Source organism: Caenorhabditis briggsae (genome assembly GCF_000004555.2).
Source record: "Caenorhabditis briggsae complete genome, chrIII, whole genome shotgun sequence".
Lineage (NCBI taxonomy): Eukaryota > Metazoa > Nematoda > Chromadorea > Rhabditida > Rhabditidae > Caenorhabditis > Caenorhabditis briggsae.
In genome coordinates, this window is record NC_013490.2 from 6,635,033 (window position 1) to 6,658,814 (window position 23,782).

Consider the following 23,782-nt stretch of genomic DNA (forward strand, 5'->3'; position numbering starts at 1 on the left):
CTCAGCCAACGAAATTCGGCAGCGAATTTAGAATTTTTCCTAAATTCACTGGGGCGCTCTTTCTGACCCCCTCGCTTGAACCCAAGTGGTCACACTGTTTTTGCGTTTTCGAGATTTGTTTGTCGATTTTTCACAATTTTTTTGCGCTTTTTTGAGAGGAAAGTGGAATTTCTACTTTAAAATTCGGTGCTGACAAATTCCGATATTTTGAAAACCGGAATATTCCTAATTTCTGAAATTTTCAGAGCCAGAATGTTCCGAAATTCGGAATTTTCGACATTCCGAAAAATATCGCTCATTCCAAACATCAGTAACTCTACTACTTTCATCTCAGTGATTTTCTCAAAATCCAGATGAAGCTCAAATTTGAAATTTTAAATCCAAAACTACCAAGTTGAGAGTTAGTGTTGAGGACAACCACCATTCCACAGATTTAGAGAAAAAGGAGTGGGGTGTCGTTTGAAGTGTAGGCTTTTCTCCTCAGTGTTTGCGCCCCTCCGCACCCAGTTAGAGACGGTAGAAAAAGGGAAAACCCGAGGAGCTACTTGAAAATGTCTTGTGTTGGGAGGATGAAAGAAAAGCAAAACTTATGAGATATCAGCTATACTCTCAGTCAGCACATCACTTTATATATGACAGTAGTATGTGTTGCTCTATTGACTATGACTCAATTTTCTTGTTTTTTGATTTTCGATGAACTGTAAAATATTTATTTGAATCGTTTTTATTTCGGTTTGTGAGCTAGAAATTATCTTCTTACAATTAATATCATCCTGAAAAAGAACTGTTATCTTCTAAGTGCGAGTGGAATCTAAATTAGGAAGACTGTCGATCTAGATTTAAGAGTGTACAATCTGTGCGATTGATCTCGCCAGTATTAAGTTTCTTCTCTAATTCGAAAAACAATTGTTTTCAAGATTATTTAGCTCAATATCTCACTATTTTTCATCAAATCCAGTTCGAAGATAAGCTCCAGCCACTTTTAAAACTTTTTATCATCTTATCATCTATTTAAAAAAGATCAATAGACGAGTAAACGGACTGGTGCTAAGAGTGCCCAACAAACAAACAGTCATACCCTGTATCAGATTTTTTCTGTAATGCTATTTTTGATTTAGCAAAGGATCTTCTCAGTCTCTTCAGATTTTTCTAGTTTTGAGGACCACTTGCAGTGTTTTTTAAGTGATAAGACCTGTCAACGGCGATAATTTAACAATACCCTTCTCATCTCGTTACTTCTCGAGATATGCGCGCGCCTATATTTCCCGCACCATTTCAGGTCGTTTTCTGTGTCTTATCCTTCTGCGTTTCTTCCTCTCTCCGATCTCTATTTCATCTCTTCTCGACGACCTTTTTCCCAACCTGTTCTACATCGTTCCACTAAGTGGTACAATTTTGGGGTGATCATATTTTTTTTTGAAGAGAATGGTACTTTATTTTAATGTTTCCCGGCTGCCTTTATTAACCTTTTGCCTGGGGAAAATGTGTTTCTGGAAATGCGTATTTCAGTATTTTAAACCATCTTTTTTTGGGGTCTGTGGTGGGTTTTTAACGCGCCAAAGTTGACAGAAGAGCTTGTTTTGGGAGATAAACACACAGTTTAGGAAGAGGAATCGGAAAAAGAAAGACCATGAATCAGATACTGGGAGTTCTTTGCTTGCGATTTTTTCCAAAAACGACAGCCGAATTTTTCCAAAAACGATGAGCTTGTTTTTCTAGAAACGAAAACATTGTTTCTAGTTATTGATTTCATCAGGACTTTAATTTCTACAAGTCTCACTTTATCATGAAGCATTTTCGAAACGGAATCCCGAAAATTCCGACCAGTTCTTCAGAAATTAGAGCTTTTAGAACTACAGTATGTTAAAGGCGCAGGCGAAAAGTTTTCTCGCGGGTCTCGAGCGGAATTAATTTTAATGTTTTTCGCGAAATCTGTCCGTCAATTTTTCGGATTTTTAATTTCAAAATTTGCCTGTTAAAAAAAGAAGATTCCGTACATAACCCCATCATCGTTCAAATCCGCGTTCTTGTGTATTCCCTAACAATCGGTTTTTCATCTCAATACAGTATTGTCGTCATTCCGAATATAGCCTTCATTGCGAATGTGTTCATTTTGGAACGTTTCAATCTGACAGTAATTTTCGATGCGGTTCTTCAGTTTTGATCGCTCCAATTCGGAATCTTTCAACCTTCGTCCTCGATGCCTTTCTCCTCGGTTACATAATAATTATCGTTCGCAATAGGGGCGCCACCACAGCTAAATACCGCCACAAAACTACAGGGCAGTACTGTATATCTCTCCATCTTGTTTGTGTGGTACACACATCCGTAGACAATTCGTTTATTCATCAGAATCTGAGGACAGAAGAAGAGGGCCATGATGATGACAAGCGTGTCAAGGTGAACTCTCCTAGTAGTCTTTGCGTCCGTGTTTGCCTCGTTTTCGCGCGCGCACCTCTTCTTCTCTGGCGCACCTGCTTGTCCTTTTCATCGAAGATCTATCCCCGTTCTTACTATAGAGCCATATTTCATTTATCGTAGTAACTCAGTTTCACATCTTGGTAAATCGAATAGATTTCATAGTTTTCACAAACAATTTAGGACCTATCGTCTGAGTATTTTTGGAAATGCCAAGTGTACTGTAGTTATAGACTTGTTGAGCTGAAAGATCAAGCTCTAAATTCTCAAAAAAAAGGCCGGACAAGATCTCTGATCCGGAGAGAACTGCATTTGGATCTAACTTCCGGTTGTAAACACCATGAGATGCCAATCGAATGTTGATCGTAGCAAAATCCAAAGGGGAGGATTTACTTTTGTTTTCTTTTTGAACATCTGCTTCTGCCCGCGTTTTTCATCCCTCTTTCGTTTTTCCCAGCCAAGTGGGAACAAGTTTTTGTTCGAAACTTCTTCCTCGTCGCCTCCTTTTTCCTCACTTCCCTCGTGGTCGTTTCCCTCATTTTCTCCATAATTCTGTGTCATGGTCCTGTACGTATGGGCTTCTTTTCACGACTACCGTAAAGAACCATATCCTCTGGGAACGATAGATCCGAATACACATTTTCTCTCTCTCTCTCTCTCTCTCTCTCTCTCTCTCTCTCCTCTGCCCACGCCTGCAGCACAAATTTTATTGGTCGTTATTTCGCGCCGAAGAGTTGAAGGTAGATGGGTACCTCACAAATTCGCATTTTTTGATGCACAGCGAATAAGCAAACCTAAGTGATGACAGAAAAATTGACCCCCAGATTGCTCAGACGTTTTCTGATTGCTATTGAATCTACAGATCTACAGTATCATCTTTTGTTGTTTTCATTGCCGCCGACCAAAGAAAGGTCCCACAACGTCAACTACCGTAACCAAGAAATATTTAAATTTTCCGGATTTTTATCTCGATTTTTGGAAAAAAAAAGTTACAGAAAATTGAAAAAAAAATCAGTAGAAACGAGAAAATAAACCCTGAAAAGAATATTTCCAGGTTATTGTATTTGTTGTTGTGGGACCTTCGACGGCCACCAGCGTTGCTTTTCTAGATCAGAATTTAATTTTTCAAAAATATCACATTCAAGCTAGATTGAACATTACCCTTTTGCACAACTGCCGATTTTTCAAATTCCGTTGCTTCGGTGCAATTGCGCTGCGAAAACGCATAAAATATCTCCTTTGTTCTTCATTTCACCACCTATCTAATGCCCTTTCCTTCTACTTACTACTGTTTTTCTCATTTACTAGTTAGTTCTAAAATTTCTCCGAAAAAATAGCCGATCAGTATTTTGTATGCTTCGACTTCATAATTCCAGGAATTAAATTCCCATTTTCCACAATGTGTAGAACCCTCTGAAACTCTTGTATCGCCTCATGAAAACATCTTTACAGAAAAAAAAAACACTTGTATCATTGCAGATAATAATAGTGTGCGTCAGACGGCACACGACGCCAGACTTGTCAAACAACGAAGAAGAAAAAAAAGAAGAGGAAACGGACACAGAAGGACAGCATAGGAGGGTGTCAGCTCGATGGAAGAGCACCACCGACGACTCCATGTCAAGGCGGAGCGTGCGTCGGTGATAGGAGGAGACATTGTCGACGGAGCATTCGGCAGTTGGGCTCTCCGAGCTGCTCGCAGTGAGCACCAATTGAAGCAACAGAGCAACGAAGATCTCGCTCAGGTTGGTTTGGTCCAGGGCTAGGCGAGCAATCGGCTTTCATGGGAAACGAAATGCAAAACACGCATTTCACGGAAACACGCATTTCTCGTATTGCACAGTAAGCGCGGAAAATTTGCAAAACGTGAAGGTTTTTTCCCGTCTTCGCCCACCCCTGGTTTGGTCTCGTTGATTACTGTTAAGAGTATTGTTTTGGAAGGTCCCACAACGAAAACTACAGTAACCTGAAATTTTTTCAGTATTTATTTTCTCGGTTTTTACTGATTTTCGTCAATTCTTCCATTGTTCTCAAAGAAGTCGGATAATAAAAAATTCTGATAGTGAAAAAAACTGACTGCAAACCTTTAAAAAAACTCACTATGAGAAAATAACAACATTTTTAGGTTACGGTAGTTGTCATTGTAGGACCTTCAGCCACGGCAATCGGTGTTTCTCGTCCACATCTCCGATTTCTTTTGTATTAACAGAGTATATTATTACATTCTATCTCAGTGACTCGATTTTTCCAAAAAACGGAAATCTGTCATAAATCTTTCGAATCCTGCCGCCTAGGTTTTCTATTAGTCTTTTTAGTCTATTTACTATTAGGTAGAAGCCGCTGTGGGTGAGGAAATAGGAAAAAAGGATTGATTGGCTTTTATTGCCTTTTAGTCTCTTTCAAGAATTCTCGGTTCTGTTCGAATCTCTCTTCGTTTTCTTTTCCATCAAATTGGCTTCTCTCTATTCCTATTTCCTCCGGCTCTCCTTTTTTACCCATTTCTTCTTTCATTCAATTTTATGGGCTGTACAAATGACGATTCAAAATTCGAGCAATAGGGATAAAGAGTTGGGGTACGGTAGTGTAATGAATCTCGTTTAGACACGCCCACCTCAGCTCTCCTATAGAGTCTTCATCATGAAGAATTCATTGTTTTCCACAAACTTTATTCGGTCTAACTGAGCCAGTAACGTCTTCAGAATGCTAGAATCTCTGCTTTGCTGGGAGAGATGCGGCCTCGGATGTCGGCAACACCACCCAACGGACATCAGCAACATCATCCAGTTCAGCAGAGAAGAAAGGCTAATACCACAAACATTGTGGACGTATCTTCACAAATTCCAACAGGTAAGATTCCGGTGAATATAGAAACCCAGCGAACCCTTCCCAGTATTTTCAGCTCGAAACGCAATCTACGGCTCTTGGCAAGATCGTCACAGGCCGTCTCGTCTCTATGGAAGTCAGCTGGTATCATCGTCGTCTACACTGCCAAAATATGATCAATTGTACTGCAACACAAATGCTATCAACGGCAATGGATCGACTAATACAATTGCTACAACTGGAATCAGAAGAGAACCACCAGAATACGGGTATGTTGATTGTAGTCGTCGAAGTCTTGTGATTCCCTTTCCACCGCTACAAATGGTCTGAATCCACATTCAGTCAGAATAACGATAGTATTTTTTATTCTCAAAGGGGTTTCGTTAGTTATTCTTCTTCATCTATGTTCTTTGATTTCAGCAAGGCTGGTCGATCGGTATCCACGTGGCAGATTACAAACTCCGAACATCGTCCAACACTACAAGCAGGATGGCTAAAAAGCTCTCGTCCATTAGCTCGTGGAGCTCTCTCGCCCGCCGCCTATTTCCGAGATTTGGAGAATCGGCACGGCAGCGGAGCGAGCTCCCCTATTGTCGGAGGCTTATCCGTTGTTGCAGTACCAATTACCCAACGGATAGTTTCCACCACCGGAGGAGTTCCTGTGAATGATGCGGTAATTGTTATATAATGTGAAGAAACGATTACGATCCATTTATAGGTAAATGCTCCAGTTTCGACCGATGTGGAAAATCAACAGCAGGGTGAATTGGCAGGACAGGGAACGAGTACCTTGTCACGTAACACTCCAAGACAAGCTAGTTTCATGGCTGCAATGCAAAGGCATCCTTTGAAAGAAAGTGAGTATTTAGGCGAATATACATATATAAACTAAAAATCTTCAATTTGTAACTCTAGGCAACTCAATCGAAAGTTCTGATAAGGAAAATCCGGAACTTGAACCGAAGGCTTCTCCATTTGAAAAAGAGGATTCAGAAGACTCACTAAATCCCGGAATCGGTGAGACTCCGATCAGAAGAACCCGCAAAGGAAATGCATCGATGAGGTGCCGTCAATCGAGGTAAGGGCTTCAGTGTCGAATCGGTTCCCACCGCTTTGTGAAGAATGAGTCGTAAAGGGAATAAATTTCAGTCGAAGTTTGGGTGGGCTCGATTTCGAAAAGCTGCGGATGGGAACTACTCGAATTGAAGACAACAATACTGCTTCAAACGGCGACTCTGTGGAAATGAGTAGGTTCTTTTTTCTGTCAACGTTTCGTCCTTGTCGTTGCATTTCATTTTTTGTGTTTCCGTTTTCTGTGCCGATTCGGTTCGATTGAAATGACCGCCGAGGAGAGTGATCGGTAGCCATTGAACATGCCCGGCTGTTTGCATTTCAATTTTCGCGCCTCTCTCTTTCTCGTTTGTTTCTTTATTCTTCTTCGCCTTTCCATCTTATGTGTGTGGTCATTTAACTCACCATACGGACACGAAAAGAGTTCTCTACAGATTTTTCTAAAACCCGAAAAAGGTCCTACTCGAATTTGTGACATTTAATTGTTTGAAAATGCTTGGTTTTGCCTTGTAGAATTTTCCCTTTTCTTGAATTGGATTCTACTTCGTTATTTTTCAAAATCGTTTCCGAATTTCTCCTAGAATACAATCACAAGAAGGTTGCATTTCCTCCTGAAGGAGGTCTCACCACGAACATAAACATATAACAAAAACGAACACTCTGCCTTTGTCTCAACGCCTTTGTATTTTGAAAACTTATGCCTTCTCCATCACACCAACCATCTCGATGTCGTCGCCGCCAAATGGGATGGCGTTACATGACTGTTTTATGATTCATTTCTCTCTCCAGTATTTTCACTTTCATGGGTTTGAGGAGCTATTGTATGCATGAACAAAAAGACAACAACTTTAATGTCAACCCTTCCAACTTTTGTTGTTGTTCTTTTCAAGTTTTCTCGGCAGGAGGACCCCGCAGTGTCTAGATTACGTTTTGCGATCGGAAGTTCATTGCTCCAGATTCTTTTAAAGAGGTGATGAGCCAATCATCCAAATTGCAAATAGTTCACACTTTCGTCTCGATACGATATACGCTCTTTCGGGGGGTTCGTGGGGGCGAATAGGCGAAATAAGCTCAATGACAAATACCTTTTCGATTTATGGTTAAAATAGGGAATATTACTTTGGAAACGGATTTTGAACGATGAGTTTTAAGAAATTTAGTATTCAGATTCAGACTTGTTCAAATCGGGAAATCGGGAATCCCGTTTTCCCGGTTTTCGCGAAAATTTTCGGGAATTTTTCCCGACAGGAATTTTCCCGAAATTTTTTTCCGGGAATTTTTCCCGACGGGAATTTTCTTGAAATTGTTTTTCGGGAATTTCCGGGAAAAACGGGAAAGTTTCCAATTCTTGTTTTTTCTAGATTTCTCATAATTTCAACTATTTTTTGCTTTTTGAATAGTTTTTCAAGCAAATTCATTGGACTTAAGAAACGTAAAGAAATCGACAAATCTCGTCATAAATTGAGAAAAACAAGCAAAAATTCACTGGAAAACCAACTTCCCGATTTTCCCGAAAATTCCCGAACAATAATTTCGGGAAAAAAATTCGGGAACAAAATTTCCCATATATATTTTTCGAGAACCCGATTTCCCGAAAAAAAATTTCGGGAAAATTTTCAGGAACAGGAATTCCTGAAAAAAATTCTCGAACAAGTATGTTTAGATTGGAACCATGATTAAAAAAATTACTAGGCGACTTATTAAAGGAGTTGTTAGACAAACTGCTGTAATTTTTAAAATACGAATTGTTTTTTTTCGACCACCTCAAACATCGACCACCCTCTATCTCTGATGGACAGTTACGACTCTTGCCACGTTCCCACATCTTTGTTTCTCTGTCACTCTGATCACAGTATATTTCACATTCGAAACGTTCTTTTCAATAGAAACAAACGGCACATTTGATTTCTTCTTTCCTTTCCTTTTCTTCTCTGTTTCCTGTAACAAACAAAAACAGTTTTGGAGGCGGTGTCTCTGTGTGTTGTTCGAAAAAGAAAGGGCCGAAAAAACGAAAAGAAGGCAAAAAATGCAGCAGAAGTAGACTCACACAGCAGGTGGTGTGCTCCCTCTTCTGTATCTGTTTGTTCTTATCAGCAGTACCTTCACTGGCTCTATGTGTGTGCCGCATACTGTGCCAGTCCTACCTTCTGTTTTTTCATTATTATCGATGTAAAATTTATCGAACCAATTTGAAATGATGACTGCTGATTATTATCCTCTACTTTTTCACTATTGCCATGAAAGTTTCCTAAATCGTCGAAGACGGACACAAATCGTTGGAAAAGGTTGGTGCGAATTAGTTTTTGAAGATTTTTCCCAGACACTCAAAAGAATATTGCTCAGTCAAAGCGAATCCCTAGGTTCTACGATTAATAGCGGTTTTATGCTTCCACTTGGAGCTACGAAGATGCATTTGCCAGGTGGTAGGAGAGAAGCATGATATTATTGCAATATTCCTCTGTATAGTCGATACTTCTATGCTTCCACAATGTTTAGCATTTGAGGCTTTCTTGCCAACATTAGCTGAAAATATTTAGAAATTGTTCTGAACCGTTTGAATGGAATTTCGAAAACATATACATCTATCTAATTTTGTTTTCCTGATACTAATAATGAAAAACAATTAGTAACTGAAGACTTCCTGGCTCTAACATCACTGATGACCATATGCTGAGTACATTTGTGTGTTTTCTCGCCTTCTCCACGGGGAGTAATCTTTATCCATTCGTCTCTTATCCACTAACATCATCATAGAAAACGAGGTGATTAGAGGAGAGCTAGAGCGGAGAAGACCCACTTACATTTTTTTGTCAACTCTGATAACCACATAACAATCAGAGGGATCTCTTCTTTTTCATTCAATTTATCGAATCGTTGATCCAAAATCGTTCGAATCTTAACGATAAAAAAATGTTCGAGGGAGGAAAGGAGAGAGATTAAGATAGAAAAGAGTACTTGAAAATGAGCAAAGTTTGCTCTGACTCGCTTTCATCTCTTTTTCCTTCATTTTCCATTTACTATTTTCGTTTTTGTCACATTGATAAGGCTCATAAGACAGAATACACCAAAATCAGATGAAGCAGTTTGTGCGAACGAGCCCCTGCTCGAAAGGTTCGATTTTTTATTATTCAAAATTGAAAGTGCAGCTTCAGACTACAAGACTATTTTTGGTTTTCACTTTCAAAGAAAAATATCATGTTAATGATAATGTTCAAAAGATAGAGAGAATAAGCTCGACACCCGACGACAGTTGTCTTTTTTGATGAGCAATGAGAATTGAGGGAAAACGCTTGCTCTCAACAGAAGACTTGACTTTTGTCTCCAACAACAAAGTTGCCACTGGAGAGATCGAAAACACCCAACTATTTCGTTTTTTTTTCATTTATCAGCAGGTTTTTTTGCTCTGGTACATGAAAGATTCCTTGATCTGCCTTCTGTCTACTCATCATAAACCAATCCATTTCGAAATCCTGGCACTTGGAAGTCAGCACAATTCAATTCGGCTCACTCCCAAGAGAGACTCTGAAGGCATCCATTCTTTTTCGAATCGAGATCGCAATCTTTCTGACAATAGATCCCCGTGTAGCACGAATTCCGGCATTTTATCGCTCCAAAAGTAGCTCAGCATGACGTCAGTTTACTTGAAGCATGGTTTTTTTTAAATATGAATATTTGTTGTTGTAAACGAACTGATAGGTCTTGTTTGTTGGTCAACTATGAAGTAAGGAGTCATATTTCGTTGCACCATCTGTTCATTTCTCAATAACTAATTGAGTTTGAAGACGACTTCCATTGATTGTCAGTTTTATGGCCCTGGAGAAATCTTCTTCTTTCACCCAACACCAGTTCAATGATAATTTTTTTCATTGATTTTTTTTCCATTACAAAAATAATACTACGAATCATCACCCAAATCATCTATTAAAATTCCAATTCACCTATGAATAATTCATTCTACTCTCGCACGTATCCTACACACCTAACTCATGGAAAAGATATAATCCCCTAGGTTTTTGCGCCCCAAAACTTGCCGTTGCCATCTGTTACACAGTTAGTTGTTGATGGTGTTTCGCTCCGATATTCTGATTCAAATAGTCTGTAACTCACTGAAAATTGCATATTCCCTCGAAAATTTGAAACTACTAAATTCTCGGAATGGATGCGATCCGACGGTTCAGTAGTATTGTTTCACTTCTCATGAAATCAGGTCATTAAGATATTCGGTTTTTTAAGTTCTCAAAACAACAATTATTTTTATCCACTTCTTCTAAGTTCTCACCCAATTCTATTCAGGCTCCTCCACTTCATCATCACGTAAAAACTCCCGTGACGACGGTCTGACCTCTTCTCCTTCTCCAACAGCCGCCCCAGCAGCTCCGGTTTTCTCAACGTCTTCCACTTCTTCGGTTTCGACTTCCGGTGAAGCAGCATCCACAACAACAGCCGCACCGGCAGCCGTAGCGACCACGTCGAGGCAGACGTCGTCGAATTCGTCAGTCGACTCGAATCATAATGGTGGGTCGAAGAAATATAAGAGGATACTTGAGTACTCACTTAAAAGCCAAAGGAAACATATACATAGGGCATACTTTGGGTAGTCTGAAGACTTGCACAACTCTAGAAAGCGACCCTAAAGAACGACTACAATCAGATTCGTTAATCAATTTTGTTTTACAGTAGCTGATTTTATTTGATGAGAACGTTCTAATCATTTTGATAATCCCTCACTGAGTAGTCCTGAGCCTGCAGAATTAAGAAATCCGACGTCGTTCCTTTCCAAAATACTCTAAAATTGAAACTTCGACTCTTCTCATTTCATATTCTACAACAATTCTCCGCTCCCAGTCCTCTTGACTTCACAAACATAGAAAAGAGGTTCATATCTAAACCAAATTGACGTGTGAGTAAATGGAGGAGGTCCCCTGGAATAAACAATGTTCTCTCGCTACTTTTGTCCTTATTCTGCTTATTCCTCTTCTCCATTCCACTCCTCTCTTTGGGATCATCTTCGTCTCAACCACAAGAGAGAAGCCTTCTTCTTCTTTCTAAAACATGAACCGGTTCACTTGTGTGGAAATGAAAGAAAACGATAGAAAGGAGTAGAACAACTTATTCCATAATAGATGTGCGAAAAGGACAAATTGACCGACTTACTCTTTTGGCCTCTTTCTCTCTCATTCAATATCCAAACTAAAAGGAACTACTAATTGTTGTAGTAAGCATTCGCATAGATTTATGTCTCCAGATAACTTACGCTTCTTCTTCTTCCATCGTCCCCGCCCGTTCATTCCGCTGTTCGTTTAGACATAACGCATAAAATAAGTATTGTATAAGTATCTAGTACTGATCGTTAACCGGCACCGGTTGTCTTACTTCCCGTTAGCCGTCACTGCTTTAGATTTTCAGAAAAGATCCCCTACAAACTGAAAAAAAGCGAATCGCTGTCATTTCTGATTCCAGAAATACGCCTTTCAATTCACTTCCGTTCACCGCCTCTTCCATCCGTTTCCTTTTTGCTGCTCTATTTTTGAGGAACGATGCTAATTTTACTCATCCGCAAGTCCTCCCACTCAAAGGATCACCCTTCTAGCTTGTTTGCTCTTTTTGCTAATGATGATTGAAAAATATGAGGGGGTAGACGATGATGATGATGAGGACTCGTGGGGTAGGCATGAAAGTGGATTCGGTGTGTCTCTCTTGTGGTCATCGACCCATTCCTATTCGATGTCGTCGTTTATGACACTTCTTCTCATCTTTTTTTGGTGTCAAGTCAGTCTCTCTTCTAGTCATAATACACACTTTGCAAAGCATCTATCCAACGGTATCATAAGGAGAGAAAGAAGATCGTTGATCGAATTGTTATCAATAATTTTAACAGTCGCCGTCGGAGTTTTTCTCCGTCGCTGCAAATCATTTTGACACCTTCTTCGGCACTAGCTGAATAGACAAAGGTTGTCCTATTTCGAACAGAAAAAAGTGCTTCAGCGCGACGGCTTCCCGCAAAGAAATTCAACACAGTGTCCTCGGGTAAAACACCGAAAAGAAGGTGATTAGTCACATACAGAGAGGCAAAGGTTAATTGCTACGGAGAGGTAGAAGAAGACCATGGTCTCTCTTGTTTCTCTTCCGACGACGACGACGATCATGATTCTCGAGAAACACTTGTCGAGAGGAAGTAGAATAAGATGCGCCAACAAGAGGAGGAGGACATTCCGTTTCGTTTTATAGAAATTTGTGTGTTCGTTTGTTTTTTTCTCAGCCATTCAATAGTTCTTCTCGATTCGTTGAAATCGGCGACGTCTCCTGGTAACGCGTGTAGTCGTCTTATGGAGCTCGTCTCCATGATAGAGACTCTATCCATCGATCACAAAGTATACGAATTTTCGAGATGCTTCTTAACTTTTGAAAGGAAACTTAAGATTTGTATCATTTTAACATAGGTATGTAACATCATCATAAATAGATGATGCTCCTCTCATTGTCTTCTTTGTCTCGTTTTTCTGTTTTCCAGAAAAGTTGTAAGGTTGTGTAAACAAGACGTAATGTGCGTCAGAGAGACGTCTCCCCTCGTAACATCACTGGAATCATTTTGGACCCTGTTGTTCGGGATTCCCTGTCTCTGATTTTATCTTCTCACGTCATCTACTTACCTCCAATGCGTGACTTTTGACGCCTTCATTGAAGGGGAGTGGCCCCGTGGAGCCGACGCCAATTTCTCATCACGACACGAAAGAGATGTCACTTGTCTTTTACATGAGAAGCAACACCAGTAGAAAGACACAGAAACAGAACTATCACTCATTTTGACAAGTTGGGCTCCTCTTTTTTTCTGACCGCGCTCACCGCCCTCTCTTTTTGCCTAGTTTCGTTTTTTTTAGATGTTCTTCTGTGCAACAATTCAAAAAAAATCCTGATTTCCATGGCATGGAATGGCCCATAATGTAATTTCCATTTTTGTTCTCTACCATTCTTACGGACCCTTTTCTTTCCATGAAAGATTATTCTGAAGCTTGTAAAAGGTGGACACAAGAGGCACATAAACACCCCCATAATAGGTCTCCCACTTTTCCTGTCGGTGTCACGCCACTCACCCTGTTGGACCCATTTTGTGTCAGCTTCTCAGGTGCTTTCAATGCTCTCTCTGTCCTCCTCCCATCCATTCCCAGTCCACCTCCACCCTTTACCTCTTCGCCTATTCATGACACCTTTTCATCCATGAATGAGCTTTTGACTAAACTGCTCTCGAGAATGGGAGGACAAGAATGTTTCTTTTTCCTTGAGGACATCTTCTTTAGTGCAACTTGGATTTCAACTATGTTTTCAGCTAAATGAAATCTGAAACTCCCTTCCTGAACTTTGAATCTTTTTTCTGACTCTAAAAAAATGAGTTGAATATTCCATTCGTTTTGAGATCGAATCTCTTCCATTTTGCATGTTTTCAATATCAAGTTTCTTCCTGCTTGCCTGTCTTCCTACTCCCACATAAAATGACTCTTTTTGCATGGGACGCTCTATTTGTATTAAGATGGCTCTTGTTTCAGAAAACATAAAGAGAAATTACATACTCCACGACCATCTATGGTATTCTCAAAAAATATATTCATATTCGTGAAGTTTTTATGCACCAATAGAAGCCAGTTCTAGCTGTTCTCGCATAATTATTGCTATTGGAGACTTCTTCTTTTTCTCTATAAATTGTTTTTCCATACGACCCAGATTTGAGGGCATAATTTGCGGAAGAGCAGGTGTTTCATCTTCGTGTCACTCATGCACACACATACAGACACACAAGCAGACCTAACCTCGTTTTTAAAGGAAAAAAAGGTATTCTCCTTCTTTTCTCCCTAAAGGTTATATATGCAGTCCTGTCTCTGTGTATTTACCGTCATCTCCTCTCTCTCTAACCTGCCTTTTGATGTCTGATTTTCGTCTCCCTGTATACTATCTACAAAATTGCCAACCAACCATATCTAGGTGTTGGAGCTCCAAGCATGAACTTGATTGCCTTTTTTCACTATTTGAAAATGACAGATTTTGAGCATATCCCTCTGTGACACCATATCTATCAACCAGGACTCATCTTTCTAAGACACGAGTCACTTCTCCAGAAAAGGAGAAGAAATCCTTAGCCTTAGTTAATAGAATGAATTTGCATAAATTAACATTTCTCCTCTCATCAGATTGCCTAGACACTATTTCATGAATATTCTTGATATTCTTGTAAGCTTTGTGTTCTGTTCTTGATCATAGTTTTGAAATTATGCTGATAAATCCAGCGAGACTGATATTCCTATGCAATCGAACTGTCATTCCATCTTTTTAATGTTACTATCTATTCTAATCAAACACGCATGAACATATTATCCATGCTAATACAATCAAAACTTCTAATCAAACACGGTTTTCAGAAGCAATGAAGATGATACGCCGCGCCAGACCCAAATCATACGTACTGGCTACATCGGCATCTATGAATGACGACGTGATTCAATCGTCAATGATTGCCAATGAACGTGAGTTTTCTATTGATATCCACCCCCTTTGTCAACAAGATAACTTTCAGAATCGTCTTCGATTTCACATGATACCACCACATCGGGTCGTGAGTTACCGTCTTCACTGATGGGATCCATGACTTCAATGGAGTTGAGAAGTGGAAGAGCGACGACGTCTTCAGCAACTACCACAACTTCGAACTCTGGACAGAACACTTCTCGAAGTTTGAATGCACCACATCCACCGGCGACTCATCGTCTCCAAAGATTCATTGCACTTTTCAATTCTAGTGTAAGTGCAAAAAATATATTTAGATTTACAGTTGAATACAAAAAGTTGCAATTTTCAGAAAGCATCAGATGGATCTGGTGAGCCAAAAAAGTCACGGATGAAGAGATCTCGAACATCATTACCCGCCAGTCGATTTGCTCTTCCTGGTACTATTCTGCAACGGGATGGTGTTGCTCGCCAAACATGGGTCAAACATCAAGAGATTGCACTTGGAAAGTCAGGAAAACGAAATCACTGGGAAGATAGATGGGCGGTACTGTGTAGAAGAAGCCTGTACCTCTGCGTTGAGTCGCCTGCTTATACTTCTGAAAAGGTAAGAAACGCCAGTGAAGGAAAGCTCATCAAACATTGATTCTTGCAGACAGTTGAACTGAGTAGCCATACTCGCGTGGATATTTGTAATGCTATCGTTGATATCGCCTACGACTGGCTATCGTCATCGTTCTCCAAACAACGCCACGTCGTACGAATCGTGACACAAAACCGAAGCGAGCATCTTATCGAACTAAATACAGAATCTGAAATGCTGTCATGGATTTCGGTATTGCAATCAAGTTCCGAAGACGGATTGTCTGCAGTAGGAGGAGTTGCCGACGAGAATGAAGGAGAAAATTCGAGTGGGAACAATAATAAAGTTTCGTCGAATTCTGCAATGCTCCATAACTCGCAATCGGTATGTTTTGGTTTTAAAAAGTTTGACCAAGAGATTTTTAATGATCTCCAAAAAGTAAAATGTGATTTATCTGTATTATATCAATTATAGTTTCTAGGTGTCCATCTGTCCCCAATTTAAAAAAATTGATGCCAAAACGAGTAGAGAGAAAAGAGCAAAGCCTTTTCCTTCTCCTATTCTTTTTTGCCATCCTATTTTTTCCCTTGACATACAAAGTTTTGGCCAGAGGAGCACATACACACGCGAAGTGAGCCGGAAAGAGACGCGCCCGGCTGACACAAAGAGCAAAGCCTGAAAGCGTCGGACTTGCGGACTCACTGGTTGTGGCTGAACGAGTGTTGGCATTGGAGAAAAAGAGGAAAAGATGGTGTGGGGTGGTATATGAAAACGGATTAAGTTAGTCGTCGTCGTCGTTGTCGTCGAGAGGCATCGACATCTCGGAGAGGAGGCGAGCCCCCACAAAAGCATCTCTTTCCCTCTCATTCCAGTCAGTCTTCTTCTACTACCACAAGTAGCATCTTCGTCAACGTCTTCTTTTTCTTCTTCGTTGGCGATCAGCGGAAAGTTACATAGACGCAGACATTATGTGTGTGTGTTTCTTTTTAATTAATTCTCACTGAAAGAGGCGAAAAAGAAAAGAAAGAGGGAAAAGAAAAGGGATGTGCTCTTCTTTTTCTGTTTCTTTTTCTTCAAACGTCCGATGACAATGTCTTTTTGCGTATTCCTTGTCTTCGTCATCGAGCCCATTCAGACTCCACAGAGTCATCTGAAACCCAGATCGGAACCATAAACCCCTAGTTCTGAAGCGGTTGTGTTCTTGAGAAATAGGATGCGAGGAGAAGAAGAAAAAACACGCGAAAAAATCTCATTTCCTCTCTTTTATTTTTCTCTTCCTGCTCTCATCCTTCTCTACTTTCGTTCACTTTGTTGTCTTTTCCCCTATTGAACCGCATAGTTTTTGACCGTATTAATCCTCCTTGTTGTCTTCTCATCTTTTTCCAAATCCGCTACAGTATTAAAGATGTTTTCGATACGCACCAGCTTGTGGTGGCTCCTCTTGTTCTTCTTCTCATTCTATTCGTTTTCTTCTTGACTTGATTTGCGACAACAGACGGCAAGTATCAATTTACAAGCTGAGCGGACACGAGTCGACAGAGGGAATGAGAGCGATGAATGAATGAAAATTTCTTTCCGCCACACTTATTTTATACCACAAGAGCCTAATTCTCTTAATTTATTCTCCTCTTTCGTTCGAGTTTGGTTCTTTCCTTTTGAGCATTTCTACTGAAATTGGTTTTTTGAAATTTCAAGACTTTCAGAAAAAAATTCTTTGAAATTTGAGAAATCTGGATAATTACTGTAGTTTTCGTATGGAGAACCGACTTCTTCTTAGTTTCGGATAGCCGAGCAATGCGATCTCTTGTGAGCAAAGACTCATCAACATTTATAGTAGTTAACAAGCAACGAGAGCGAAGATTTCTGAAAAGAAAAGAAAATGAGAAGAAGTCAGAATCTCAGGTTACTTTCTCTTTCTCGCTCTTCTTTTTGGTTTGCTTTTTCTTCTTCTTCGGAATAATTGGACTGTTTTCCGTCTTTTTTTCGTCTTCTTTTTTATGGCTATTAGTCAGGGAATGAAGCCCGTAGTCGTCGAAAGGCCTGATGGCCTGCGGTTATTTGTTCCATACTGCTTCTGTTGGCCGTCTTCTTCTTCTTCTGCCGCCGCCGACCATTCTTGTTTCTTCTATCTTCTTCTTCTTTTTGGCAACTGTTTTCTTCTTTTTTCTGGCTCCTTTTTTCGGCTTCGAGCATTGAGAGGAGCAAACGAGGAGAGCTAGTAACAAAATGATGACAGCCCTCTGCGCCGTCTCCTTCTTCTTTCCTGGTCTCGTCGTCGTCACGCACATTCCCGTTTTGCTCATCATCCAACCATCTCAGAAATCGTGGAGTGGGGAAGAAGACGTTGCTGGAGCTGAATCAGATTTAGGGGAATAATTAGAAGATCTACGGACGCCACTCATACTAAATTGAAGAAATATAGTAAAGACGATCATCATCATCATCTTCTTCTTCTTCTTCTTCTCCTTTTTTTTGGTCAGCGCCTTCGTCTTCTTTCCTTTGGTCGTCGTTGTCGTTTATCCGGCTCTAATTCTGTTTACATGTAGGCGGACACAGAAAAGAAAACGAAGAAGAAGGCAATTCGTTTTCTTTTTTCCGCTGTCTCCGAGTCGTCTCCTCCACTTTGCCGTCGCCTCTCGTAGTTTCCGTTTTCTCACTTTTTTCTTTCTAGGTGACGGATCCTTTTTGAAAAATGCTCGTCCAGACTGTAGAATTCCGATGAAGGACATTTTCCGGCTATTTCCCGTTTCTGCGAGAGTTATAAGAGCTCTAACTGCTTCAGACAACCGACTTAAAAATTCCGAGCTCTCTAGGAGCAGCTAGTAGTAGTCGTACTTTGAAAAAAAAACTAATCCATCTAATCTATCCTGATTCATTCATTCCTCCTCCAGTTTCGTCTTCTTCTTCCCCATATCTTGTCTCCATGTTTCGCTCTCATTTTCTCTCCATTAGCAAAAGTGCCGTGCATGTGCAACGGCGTCGACGGCGTGACGACGACCCTACCAATGAGAGAGCACTGAAGCGTGACCAAGGTAACATACTTTTCTCCTTTTCCCCACTCTCTCACCTCTGTCCCTTGTTAAAAGTGTCCTTCCTTGGGAGTTGCATAACTATGAGTTGCCCGGAAAGTCCTTAGGATGTTAGAAGGTGTAATTGAATCGGCTCTTTTGAATTTCACCGTAACGAATTCGGTAAATTCATGAAAATCGGTACCATCTTCCGTCGAGCTCAGTCTCTTCTTTCTCAATTTTTCTGAACACGAGCAAACAACAACCGAGTTTTTTTTCGTGGCCTTTTTCATTGCATACAGGCGTCGCCCAGGAGCGCAGAACTACACAAAGCGAGAGAAAAAGAGAGAAAAAGGATAATAATAGACATTGTGGGTAACGGAAGCACACACATACATACACCTTTTCGTCGTCCCTCTATTTTCCACACTTTTTCGGTTGCTATTCCGCCTTTCCTTCCACAATTTTCACTTCGATACAGCCCTCTTCTCTCTATGTGTCCAACATTCATTCTCATTTTCAAGGACACCTTTTTGTCTATTGTTATTGTTATTATTGGTTGTTGTCGAAATTCAACATAATAATGATTTATTTCATACTCATCATACTCCCTAACGACACATTTATAATTACAGATCGCATCGTTAGCGTCATCGTCATGTTCGACAGCGACGACTTCTGAATTTCTGAATTCGCAACACCCACTTCAACCAGTGAATCAACAACAGAAACAACAACAAACAGTTAATGAATTGAGCACTGGAGTTACTTCACGTAAGAGATCTCAAATCCATCTAAATCTTCTTGATGTATTCTGATTGTTTCAGACTTGCCGACGTCGAAAAGTTTTGGAGGCTTGTCTACGACAGCGTCGTCGACGACGGAAAGCGCCAAGAATCGGCTGATTATGCATCGGTAAGTCAATTCTGAAAAACTTATTGAAACTTACCTCTAAAAATAATCTGACGAACTGAAAATACAGTAATCTCCCCCTCTTCCTCTTTCCGTTACTTTCTGGAATAAAAACTCTAGTTTGCATAATGGCGGTTTTCTATTAGTGTCATGATCCATAATTCAAGTCCCCAAAATTTTAAGTCCCCAAAAAAGTAAAATGCTTCTTCCGCTATCGCTTTTTTCATTCATTTTATTAACCCATCTCTAGATATATATTTCTGAAATTTTGAAAAGTTTCTCAACTTTTCTATTCCTTTATAAACTATAAACAAATCGAAAACTTTTCATGGTTTTATTTATTTTTCAACCACTGATAACATAGTCATTCAGTTTAATTGCCCCTATCAGTTGCCGCCCTGTTTTGTGACAAATTTAAATTGTCGTTTCCTAATCTACCTTTCTAATAGAAAGTTTCTATTAACCTGAGTTTTCTTTCAGCATTTCTATAACAAAAAACGGCATTTTTTCATTCAAATGAATATATATATCCTTATTGTTCCTCCTTTAATCCTTTCATCTCCGAATCATCGACGCTCACTGAGCAATAAAGGCATGAGCAGGTGCTCAAACTTGGGGACACAGAGAGAGTGACATCCACTCGCCTTCTCTCACACCTCTCCCCTCTACTATCCTCCCGCCGTTTCCGTTTTTTTGGCAATGAAGTGTTTAATATACTCTTCTTTTTTCTAGCGAACTTCACATGTTATATTAATGCTCAAGCATGCGTCTAGTTCAAAGTAGTTGTCATGGTTGATAGTTTGATATTATAGATACTTAATATCTGATTTTTTTTCGTTTTAATAGTTCTTATCAAATTTCAGATATATCGCTAAAAACTCTCAACTCCAATCTCCAACTGCCAACAAGAAAATGGACGTGGATCCATCGTCAGTACCTTCTGGATCTTCGACAACAACCACTGCGTTCCATCATTCCTCCCAAGCAGGAACAAGTCGAGAATCTGAAAATGGTGAAGCTCTAACAGCATCTGGAACAACGCCAAAGTCTGGGAGAAAATGGAAGAAATCGAAAGCAGCGAAACAGGGAAGCGGAGGTGGTAGTAGTGGAAGCTCTTCGGGAAGTCAGCAACAAGGAGCAGCGGCACCTCAGCCAGTACTCGGTGTGCGGCTGGCAGATTGCGCAATTGGAAATTGTGAAGATCATGTTCCGATGCTTGTACAAATTTGCGTTTGCGTCGTGGAAACATATGGAATGGACACAGTGGGTATATACCGTATTCCGGGTAACACTGCCGCTGTCAATGCTCTCAAAGAATCATTATCAAATAAAGGATTCGATAGTGTGGATTTATCAAAAGTAGAATCGCTAGATCCTCGTTGGAGAGATGTCAACGTTGTCTCATCACTTCTGAAAATGTTCCTTCGGAAGTTACCGGAACCTCTTCTCACTGACAAGCTTTACCCATTCTTTATCGATGCAAATCGAATTTCAACACATCATAATCGTCTCCACAAATTGAGAAATCTGTTGAGGAAGTTGCCACGACCACACTATGATACTCTCCGTTTTCTGATTATCCATCTTTCTGAAATCACAAAGCACAGTGATGTTAACAAAATGGAATGTCGAAATTTGGCTTTGATGTTTGGACCATCGATCGTCAGGCCGTCGGATGACAATATGGCAACAATGGTGACCCATATGAGTGATCAGTGCAAAATTATTGAAACTTTAATTCATTATGTAAGTTTTATCGGTTTCAAAAGTACTTTTACCATTCTCTTTTTTTTACAGAATATTTGGATGTTTGATGAAACGTCAACAACGGAAGACGCAGTACCTGAACAACATCCAGCTGATGGTCAGAATCCTTTGGAACCTGGAGGCTACGGAGTTGGTGTACCCACTGGAGTTTCTGCTGCTTCATTCAATGACATGCACAATCTGATACGGAAAGCAAATGAAGACCAGGCGGCAGCAATGATGAATGAAGGTGGAAAAGGGCAGAAAATCAAAAACATGCTGCGAAGAAATTCTCGTCGGGATAAGTCGAAATCAAAGCTAAAAATTGAGTCTACTGCGCCAGCGGCTGTGAATCCACGTGGATGGACACAACCGACACCATCCAATACATCGGGAGCCAGCGTCGAGAGTGCATTCTGTGGAAACTATCAAGAAAGAGACATTGATGCTGAAATCGAATGCCGGCAAACTGTATCCCCTCAAATGGCGTCCGGATCAGCTGACGGTGCATCGTCGACGCGTCTTGATCAAAGCCCTTCTCTTGAAAGCTCTCTTGGAAGCCTCCCGGATACATCAAGAACAGAGCCAATATTGGGATCATCTGGATATGGCAATGATGACGAAGAAGGAAAAGAGGCTGCTCGGCGGAAGCGTCAAGAGGAAATGTATTCGGCTCGACGAATCTTTATTGCTGGAGTGGCGGGAGCAGCGGCAGCAACGACGACAAGTGCGGATGCAGAGAAAGCGGCAATTGACGCGTTGGCAAATCACTCTCAACATCTTCATTTGGCCAGCAGTCCGGCATTTGAGGTGCTTAGTGAGGAGACAAGAGAAAAGATTCGAAGAATGCAGAAAAAACAGAGTTGGCATGATACAAAAGAGCTGAGGAGTACTGGCGAATTATTGAAAGTGAGAAATTACGTTATTGAGAGAGCGGTACCCATTTTCTTCAATAATATTCACAACACCGATGCTTTTAAGAGTATACTTTTGGGACTGAAAGTTTGTGCGATGTACGAGTGTCATAACTGTTCCAGTGCAAACCACAGCTAACATATTTTAGTTTTTCTAATATGCTGATAATTATAATCATTTTGTAGACCTATTCACCAACCAAAGACCTGACTGATGCTCTCTCATGCACTTCTGATTACTCAACAACCAGCTCCGCCCCCCTGAGCACCAATCCACCTTTGGCTGTTGCTTGTGCTGACCAGCCGAATTCTAGTTCGGATTATGCTTCAAGGTATCACATCTGATAAAATATTTTTCAAAGATTTGATTCATTTCTAGTGATCCCTCTCCATGCGCCCGGAATCCATCCACTTCTCCTGCTTCTCGTCCATCAAATCTGGCGATTTCTCCATCTCAACTCCATGTCACCACTTCTACCACTTCACAAGCTCAACCACCAATGAGTAGAAGTCAGAAGATTCGGTTACGGACAAAACTTGGCTCCCGTGATCCGGCCAGAAGACATACGCTTAGTGATGTTGACACTTTGAAGGTAAGCTTATTGACTATGAATTAATTGATTTACGGTTTGAAAGCTTTCCAGGAAGGTCGACTCGACAAACTGGCGCGATGGTTCGGTATCCGGAAATCGAGTCCGGATGTGAGCCGAGATGAAGTGTCAGATGACGATAAGAACAATACACAATCCCAACAGCCACCTCCACTTCCATCTGCCGCGCCTCCAGTTATTGTTCGAACATCTCCCAATGAGTTGACCCCAGTTTCCGGGGATGAGCAGCTTTAAATTTCAACGCTTCAATAATTCGTCTTCCCCTATCTTTCTCTCATTATAATCTACGGGTTCCTTTTCTTTCTCCTTTTTTCAAGAAAAATTATTTCAGACCTGCTATATCTGAAATTTATTTGCTTCTTCACACCTCTCCCTACGAACTTGTGATTTTTTCGGTTTCTTTGAAATTTAAAGAATTCTCATTTTTTATTGTTACTAGTAAGATCTCCACACAGAAGACTTCAGATAGTGTTATTTTCCATAATTGTGTAAATTCCTTTTTTCTCTATTCCTCTCTTCCCTTCATTTTCTTCAGAATATCATATTATTCGTACCTCCGGTATGGGTCATTTCTTCTCATTTCTTCATTCATTTCGCATACATATTTTTTCTAACTCCATTATACTTTCTCTCTTTCCTGTACCCTATTTTTACCTTTTTCCTTCTGAATGATACTTTTCACGAAAGAGAGGTTTTTATCGCTTTCGAAGCAACAAAAAAGAACATGAAAAATCATTTATTGGGCACAAGAAAATTTCAGAGAGAAAAAAAAGAACGAAAAATCATCATTGGTTCGCAGTTTTCACCATATAGCATGAAGCTCCAGTTGTCTTTTCGTGAGGCGCAAAGAATGAAGCTTCTGGTTCCATCTTCGAGCCTAACGTCGACGATGTTCTTGATGTATTAGGTTGGCGGGAAAGTCTTTGTCACTCTGTTTGTTTAATCACTGTTCTCGTATATGGAGGCTGTGTATGATATCGACTCTAGTGAATAACAAGGTGATAAGAACCTTCCATATAAACAAGTCCCCATCTCCTTCCCTGCTCCTCATCTGTAATTGAAACGATATGTTTGTTCCCACTGCTATTCACATCAGACATGTTTTGATTTACCTCTTCCTATCTCACACCACGATGAAGGATTCGGAAACTTTCTTGAAGAATGTGTACAACACACATGCCCCTCACTACAATACTATTCGCA

At 40.3% G+C, this 23,782-nt stretch overlaps 1 protein-coding gene across 1 annotated transcript; it reads left to right on the forward strand.

Annotated features, from left to right (window-relative positions):
• Window positions 1-4,010: 4,010 nt before the first annotated feature.
• On the forward strand, window positions 4,011-22,813 carry CBG18119 (the record flags this gene model as incomplete). Its single annotated transcript, XM_045243918.1, has 20 exons — window positions 4,011-4,163; window positions 5,118-5,265; window positions 5,318-5,510; window positions 5,662-5,914; window positions 5,960-6,098; window positions 6,157-6,319; window positions 6,391-6,488; window positions 10,606-10,895; window positions 13,568-13,635; window positions 14,721-14,761; window positions 14,876-15,105; window positions 15,158-15,412; window positions 15,461-15,772; window positions 19,032-19,170; window positions 19,224-19,311; window positions 20,172-21,054; window positions 21,106-21,963; window positions 22,155-22,300; window positions 22,348-22,561; window positions 22,613-22,813. 20 exons carry the CDS (start codon window positions 4,011-4,013, stop codon window positions 22,811-22,813), a joined length of 4,872 nt encoding a protein of 1,623 aa, XP_045096391.1.
• Between the last annotated feature and the right edge of the window lie 969 nt (window positions 22,814-23,782).